This window comes from Cupressus sempervirens, chromosome 4, assembly GCF_028749045.1.
Source record: "Cupressus sempervirens isolate cs-2001-9-10 chromosome 4, ASM2874904v1, whole genome shotgun sequence".
In the NCBI taxonomy this organism is placed as follows: domain Eukaryota; kingdom Viridiplantae; phylum Streptophyta; class Pinopsida; order Cupressales; family Cupressaceae; genus Cupressus; species Cupressus sempervirens.
The window spans coordinates 746,319,827-746,328,291 of record NC_143121.1 but is presented as its reverse complement, the minus strand read 5'-3'; the positions used below and the strand labels follow the sequence as shown (position 1 = coordinate 746,328,291).

General features: G+C 30.5%; 1 protein-coding gene across 1 annotated transcript; it reads right to left on the bottom strand.

The window, feature by feature from the left end:
- Positions 1-7,795: 7,795 nt before the first annotated feature.
- On the bottom strand, positions 7,796-8,227 carry LOC149563513 (uncharacterized). Its single transcript, XM_089828210.1, has one exon. The coding sequence runs from the start codon at positions 8,225-8,227 to the stop codon at positions 7,796-7,798; it is 432 nt and encodes a 143-aa protein (XP_089684336.1).
- Positions 8,228-8,465: the final 238 nt, after the last annotated feature.

Sequence of the window (8,465 nt, the reverse complement as noted above, 5' to 3'; positions counted from 1 at the left end):
TTCCATACTCAAATTGTTCACACCAAGGCTTAATCATACTAACCCTTTTGATAAGATATTTCCCACTTATCTTAGAGTTCTCCCAAAACACTTGACAAAAAAAATATGATTTCAGACACCCATTTACAAGTTCTATAATGCACCTCAAAATTAATTATATTTACTTTGGACTATCTACTAAAACCAATGCTCTGCAACCCCATAATTAGCCCACTTTCGCAAAGAAACCCATAATAATAATTGTCTCCTTATCCCCAAACCTTCAAATAATATTTTAGTAGGATCCAAAACTGTAGATTTTCTAGCTTTCAAGAGGATCCATATTCATTTATATGCCAAATCACAAAACCCTCACTTTTATGCTATAAAACGTAGGGATTCCTCAAACTCTTATCTTAGATCACCTTGAGACCAAAAAAATGACCCAACAACATCTATGTTATTCCCCTAAAAATAATCCACCATAAAAACACTCTCTCCTTTAAAGATTGTACACCAACCAATACATCACACCTTGTAATGCATTATGCCTCTTTGTAATCCTTTATCCTAGGGTTTGAATACTCCATCTCAATGCTATTCCCTACATTTTCAATGTCATTAAAACCTATAATAAAATGTTCTAGACCCATTCTACATGCCACAATTGGTACATATAGTAGAATGTGAGATTTACATGTAGACTCTCAAAACCCTTAAATTATCAATTATGATAGTATTATGGATAGTTAATGGAAATAAGTTTTATGAATCAAGTGTGCCTTCAAAATAACATCAAAATTATGTTAAAATATTATCCTGACATTCACAGGATTAATGCACCTCACAAATGTATGGGAACAAAATTTCAAGGGTAATGTATACTGACAATTTTTTGTTGAATTGCAAAGAACTGTGTGTTTTTATTATCAAATGCTTTGTTCTTATAAGAAGATCATTCCCTCCCCTTTTGGATTTGTGCATAAAAATTTAAATGAAAATAAAACCTTTATGACTAAGTCCAATTGCCACAAACTTATTAACCAAAACTACCCATTGGGAAAAAGCTGACAACAACTTTGAAAAGTTGCTTCACAACTTTTCTTGCAATTTTGCAACTTTTAGATAACTTATGTTTCTAACTATCCTATCTCCCCAAATTTATTTCATTTAGTGTCCTTTTACATTTTATGCTTGGTGTCACACATTTGACCAATTTAACCCATATTGGCAATGTTAGAGTAATTAGATATTTTCTAATTAACTCTATTTTACTTAAGCTAAACTTTAGGAATATAATAATTAATTATTTTAATATTTATTATCATGCAACATAGGTTTTACCTTTTAGGGTTTTTGATCTTATTTATAAGATTGATCTCTCTTTGTAAATTTATTCATTCACTTTTGATTAATAGCAATTTCTCCTTTTGCTCATCAAGAATGTCTCATCTATGAATTTGGGAATTCCAACCTCCATATGTTTTGCACCTCTCTTTTTGTGATAGGTGTTTGCATGCAGGTGATTCTTGGGGGCTGTGGGGTTCATCTTTCATCAACTTTAACGTGCAACTTTAACAAGATTGACAACTTTTAGACAAAATTGGAAAACTTGACACCCTAGTCCTAATTATTACATCATTTGACCTTTAAAGGTCTTATTAAATTATTTTAGGTCATGAGTAACCTTATTAAATCCTTGTTATCTCAATAGTACATTTTCATCACTTGAGCTCTCCTTGGACCCTCAGGTGCTCCGACACTAGAGCCATTGAAACATATCATTTATAATTTAATTTTAAGTCAATTTTAATAAATATAAATTGTTGGTCTAAATTTAGTTCTCATTACTTACTTTATCAAATCTAATTGTATAATCTAAAATCAATTCAATTTTGGTAAAGCTTGACTTCTCAAATCAAACAAAAAGCAAGGACAAATTGTGAATGTATGGTGTGAGAATTTTTGCAATAATATTGTAGGAGACATTAAGTATTTGGTTGTAGGTCTCCTTGCTCAAAATTTTATTTAGGATCTCTAACTCATTTTTGAATTTAATATTTCCTTTATAGATCTAGACAAGCTATAAATAATTTTGAATGAAAAGCTTATATGTCTTTTAAAGTAAGTTGTGCCCAATAATATCCCAAAGTGATTGATACAAATTGTATATAAGGGTGTCACATTACAATTCTTTGTCATTTATTGTTCTTATAATCACTTCAAAGAGTCTATTCAAGAAAAATAAACTAGTCAAAAATCACTACTTGAGTGTCATAAAATTACAGAAGGGTCTGTTTGTTTGCTGGAATAGGAATAGAAAAATTGGAATAGGAAATGTATTCTCTATTTGGTACCCCAAATCGGAATAGGGAATAGGCAAACATATTCCAATTTTGCCCCTAAAATGAGCATATGTCCATTCCAAAAAATAGTTGTTATTGAAATAGCTCATTCCTATTCCCAATCTGATTTATTATATTATTATTATTATTTTTAAAAAAAAAATTTTTTATTACATCTATTTGTTTAAAAAATAAAATAAAATTATATTTCTCAATAACTTCAATTAAGAAAATAAAAATGAAAATAAATTAACCTTTTTACCATTATTGAAAAAATTAACCAAAACATAATAAATTAAAAGAATTTTTTTTAAGGGAAATATATTTAAAAATACAAAATTTAACCTTATTCCAATTCCATTTTTGTACAACCAAACTATGGATTAACATATTCCCAAGCGAATTCCAAGTAAACCAAACAGGATAAGAATTGCCCTTTTCTATTCCCATTCCCCATTTCCATTCCTATTTGATTTTTCTATTCTAATTTTCAATTCCTATTCTAGCAACCAGACAGGCCCTAACATAATTGCAATTATTGAATAAAATTCTCCTCTGCTAGAAGGATCTTTGACTTGAATTTATTATTAGTAGTTTTGAACAAATGCTTGCAAAACTTTAGATAATTTAATCAAATGCCTAGTTTCTCTTAAATGGATTAATTTTTTGCAATATTCCTAGCATAAAGGGTTTGCAATTTATATCTTTGGAAATTTTATTGTCAATCTTTAATCTTTAGTCTTCAATCTTTGTATCTAAATTCTAAAATTTATATTGTAGCTTCTCCACCAAGCGTCACAATGGCGTATGGCCAAGGAATGATATTTAACATCTATTAGATGTATGAGTAAGATTTAAGCATATAGAAAAATATTACTTGTAACATAAACAACCCAATTGATGGTTGCAAACACATAAAAATGATCCAATTATTATTAGCCTTTAGATGTACCACAAGGTTTTGAGCTGGTCAAATGTGCAAAAAGGTTGGACCATATTAGATGAGAGAGGCATTCAAAAAATAATGCAGTTTATGAATCTTTAGATTAAATTTAAAATCTGACTCAATTTGGAATTGGATTAGAAAGTGATTGGGAAACATAACATATAGTGATGAATCCATTGAGAGAATAAAAATGAACTAACTTGAGAATTTCACATATAAATTGCAACTCTATCAATATTATTGAAAGAAATAATAGATCCATATTGGACGTCACACTACTATACCTTGTATCAAGGATTCTTTTTATTGATCTAATTTGGGGCCATAATGACCATATTTATTACACATAAAACCATGACCTTTTATTTATCTCTTATGTCAAGTCAATGACATTGGAAAAACCTCTTTTTATATAATGCTATGTCACCAGTATTAAAGCTTCCACTTAAGATCCATTATGCATTAGGCAACATTTTGATAATCCAACACCAAATTTCAGCTACTTCAAATATTCCTTAAGGTATTAATACTAATGATTCCCAATTATTGATTTTAAATGTTGATGTACCCTAAAGGTCTAATCAGATGGGGCACATCCATGATCAATATGACACATCAGAAATATGAGAGAAGCAATCAAACCCATGTGCTCGTAGCCACCATTATTATGACAGATTGAACATTTTATCCATATGGCTTAATAATATGAGATTTCAAGGATAAATTATTGGATTCTAACTCTTGAAACATATAATAACTATTTTAAAAAATCTTACTTCACACTGTCTTGATATAAAATTGCTAAATTAAAGGTAGTCATCACTTTTTTGATACACATTTTCCTTTGAAGTGAGGATGTGAAGTGGGATAGATAAGAGTACCTAAGATAACACACACAAGAAGTAGTGTAAATTTAAAGATAACAAATGTTAGAAATTAATTTGCAAGATTTTTATTATTATTATTGTTTTGCAACCTCTAGGTATAGCTTTCTCCTACAATAGGACTCGCCTCTTGAATATGATAGACTAAACTAGTTTATTGGATTTCTCAATGCATAGACTATCAAAAACCAATAGTAGAAATCAAGGCTTTTCTTGGAGAGCCATTAATGGCACCAAAGTGGTGATAAAGTCTTAGAAGCATTGTAGACAACTTTGTAGCCACCAATTGAATCTATCATCTCTCTTTTTATCATTTAGGCATTTTGATTGTTAGACTTGTAGATTTGGATGTAAGATGAATCCTTGATCTTGTGATTAGAAGGTTCACAATAATAGAAAGTATGAAAAAGAGGGATGCATACTTGACATGTACTAAATTGGGCTTCTGGTGGACTCCTTGAGATCTTTTGAAACATTTATCTCAACACAAACATGTTTATATGAACGATTTAAATGAAACTTATCGAATTCAACACAAATGACTCTTTGAGGAGGAAAGCAAGAGTCCAAGAATAGATAGTATGGAAAAGTTATCCAAAAAAAAAATGTAGATAAGAACATCAAGAGCAAATCAAACTTGTGAGTATTAGGGGGATTAGTAGCAATTAACTACAAACATACCAAATTCCTTTCTTGAAGTTCGAAAGAACATGATTAACTCCATGAAATGAAATAAAAATATCCTTATTTAAACTTTGAGCTACATTTAATCCAACTCCGAAGAATGCCTAGTGGATATTCACCCAATTTTAATATCATTATCTAAAGGGTTTCTATCCATAAAATATCCTTTCAAATACAATGGTGAATCTTTTTTCTCATTTTATCAAATTATAAAATGGAGAGTTTATTATACTTAAAACATTTTTAGATATTTCACCATATTAGAAACTTCACTTTGTGAATGAACTTTGTAGGTTTCTTCATCGACAATGTAATCCTTGAGATCTAGAATTTACATATTTTAAATTATAACTACCAACCTAAAACCATCAAAAAGGTAAGGTCTTATCTTACAACAAGAAACCTAAATAAATTGTAATATATAAAAGAAAAAGAAAATAAATTCCATTCTACTCAAAGAAGAAATGTATAAATAAGGGAGGCCAAATAATCTAAGTGATCGTGAAATTGAATTGATCTTTTAAATAATAAGTTTCACCTTTCTCTAGGACTTTCAAAAGCATAATTTTGGTAATGTCTTCATCTTGCATTATGATCATAAGAATGCGGTATGATATATATATATATTAATCTATGTGATAAATATAGGTGAATATATAAAAAGGGTTAGAGTGGGGGCAAGGTGAAGATTAAGCTCCATATATAAAAACTTACTCTCGCATATGTCTAAGACATCCAGTTTACATTTGTATATAATTAGGACATAAGTATGTAAAAAATAGATAGATACACAAACATAAGAGTGAAATACAAGGTCGGTATATAGGGATGTGCAATCATAATAACGAAATAGCTAGATATATACTGGAGTATGGCTGTGATAAATGCTCATAAGTGAATATATAAGTGTGGATGAAGATTAGTTAGCTTTATATACAACACCTATTTAGACATGTTTAAGACATCTAGGTTGCATATGTATATGACTCCGACTTAAGAGAATATAAATGAATATGCAAACCTAAGAATAAGATTTAGGTTAGGCATATAAGAACATACAATCATAAGAATGAAAATAGTGAATATATATGAATATGGATGTGATAAGTACTAAGGTAAAATGAATATATAAGAATGGTTGAAATTAAGTTCTGTATAAAACATGCATGGACCTATTTTGCATACTTTGCATACATGATCATAAAATATTTATTTCCTTGTAACAAATTTTAGGTTAGACCAGACTTTTTCTTGGTGGTGTTGAAACAAGTTCCCCATATCTATCACCATGCATGTAATTCGAGAAAATAGTAGAATTCAAACATATAGCTGAAAAACATTGCAGTAAGTAGAAAACGCATTTCGTTAACAAAGCCCATGCTTTTGAGACGTTTCCCACTTCTATAGTATGTTATTGTACATCACTGATTGAGCTTAAATCTAAACAATTTAGAAGATGTTTCTTTTGGGTTTACTTAATCAAATTCAATCATAGCATCACAATGAACTTGTCATAAATGAAATACAGAGGGATGATCCCCTTAAGATGAAAATCTCTAGATAGTAAAAACCCAGATTAGGTCTTATTAATAGGCTACAATTACAATTGCCAAGTTACTGATTATGTAAATCAATTTCAGTCAAAAAGTTATAAATAGTCTGGTAGCAAGATTGTCTGAATCTAGTCGTGCAATACCTTGAAAAGACTAAAGCTGTGTGTTAAGAAATTTTTTTTGCCACAGCAGTCCAATAATTACAAATTCATGGTCATGCAATACACCATAATTCTCAGAAATCAATCCAAAAAACCTTAAGCCAATTTGAAAATTTTCTTTAAAACCCAATTCAACTCTGGAAAAACATAGAATCATTCCATCTACTTGTCATCAGACTCATTGTAACATCGAAACCACAATAATATCATTCACATTTTAACCTAACTCACAAAATACATTTGCAGTCGAATAACCATTTGAAATTCAATTGCTTCATATTTGAAAAGAATTTAAAAACCTTCGTTTGTTAAACAGTGCATAGTTAGTGAAACAAGATAAACTTCTTGGGTCTATCACAATTTTCTTCACCAATATATCTTAAATTTATGGCCATGCAATGCATCACAATTTTCAGAAATCCGTTAAGAAAAATCTTAACCAATCAAACTTTGTTTAAAACCCAATAGAACCCAATAGAACCATTTATAGAATTTTTTATCAAATTGCCATCAGTAATCAGACACAGTAAATATAACCACCTAGAGAAAAACAAGAGCACAATTTCATATCTTTCAAAGTCCAAGCCAAATCATACATTTCCAGTCGTGCAACACAATGAGAGCTAGCTATTTGAAATTCTATATCTCATACCTGAAAAGCCTCAGAAAACGTCTTTTCTAAGTTAAATTACAAGGTACTACAAAGTTATTGTAAAAAAAACATTCTTTGGTCTATCACTGTTTTCTTTCATCAATATATATGACCTAAATTCTAACTATTGACTACCCAAAAAGACAACATTCCATAAGTTCAAAAGACAATATGTACATACATCTCAGGAATCTCTCAAGAAATCCTGTTTCTACCCAGAGCTACTGAAACGGAAAAAAAAACTTCTTTGGTCTATCACAGTTTTCGTCATCAGTATATCTTTACCCAAATTATAATTATTAGACAACATTCCATAACTTGAAAAGATAACTTGTACATTATCTTATAGATCTCTTGTGAAATTATATTTCTTCAACTTGTACATATATCTTATAATTGGGAAATTCTATTTCTACATAAAGCTATTGAAACCAAAAGCTTATTCTTCCTATCACAATTTTCTGTATCAGCAAACCTTACCTAAATCCCAACTATAGACCACCCAAAATATACAAATTCCATGAGTTCAGATGATAATTTGTACACACATCTTAGCTATTTACACAACATATATACTCTATAAATGTAAGGTCATGCAAGAAAAACAAACTTAATCCTCTCCATCCTAGGCATTGACATGGGAGCCAATGAATTTATGACAGCCTTAGTTCCTTCAGAAACAGCATGTTTAGCCAGCTCTCCAGGCAGAAGGAGCCTGACAGCAGTCTGAATCTCCCTGCCAGTGATGGTGCTCTTCTTGTTATAACGAGCCAACTTGGAAGCCTCCATTACCAACCTCTCAAAGAGATCATTCACAAAGCTGTTCATGATACCCATTGCATTGCTTGTTATTCCAATATCTGGATGCACTTGCTTCATCACCCTGTAAATGAATACCTTGTAACTTTCACCACCCACCTGCAAATTTTTCCCTCTTCTCTTCCTATTCCCAATCTTAAGTTTTCCCTGCTTCTTAACTGCTAATGTCTCTGTAGTTTTCCCGGCTCCACTAGAACTAGCCATTCTTAGAATAAGAAGATGATGAATACCCAGTTTTCATATACTTTATAATACCTTGGAATGAATGCCATGGAAAGGGCAACTCTATTTTTTTTCAGGGTTTGTTGTTGTAATGATGAAATGATATATATGCTGAAATAATGAAGTGGACGCTCCCTTGTATTTGAGCTGAGCTGGTTTTGGGGTGTCTGGACATTGGAGTAGACGTTCATGTCATGGATTGTAAGGAAACAGTTATTGT

Bases quoted from the DNA above. Each gene is read 5' to 3' on its own strand.
- LOC149563513 (XM_089828210.1), bottom strand. From the start codon at position 8,227: ATGGCTAGTTCTAGTGGAGCCGGGAAAACTACAGAGACATTAGCAGTT.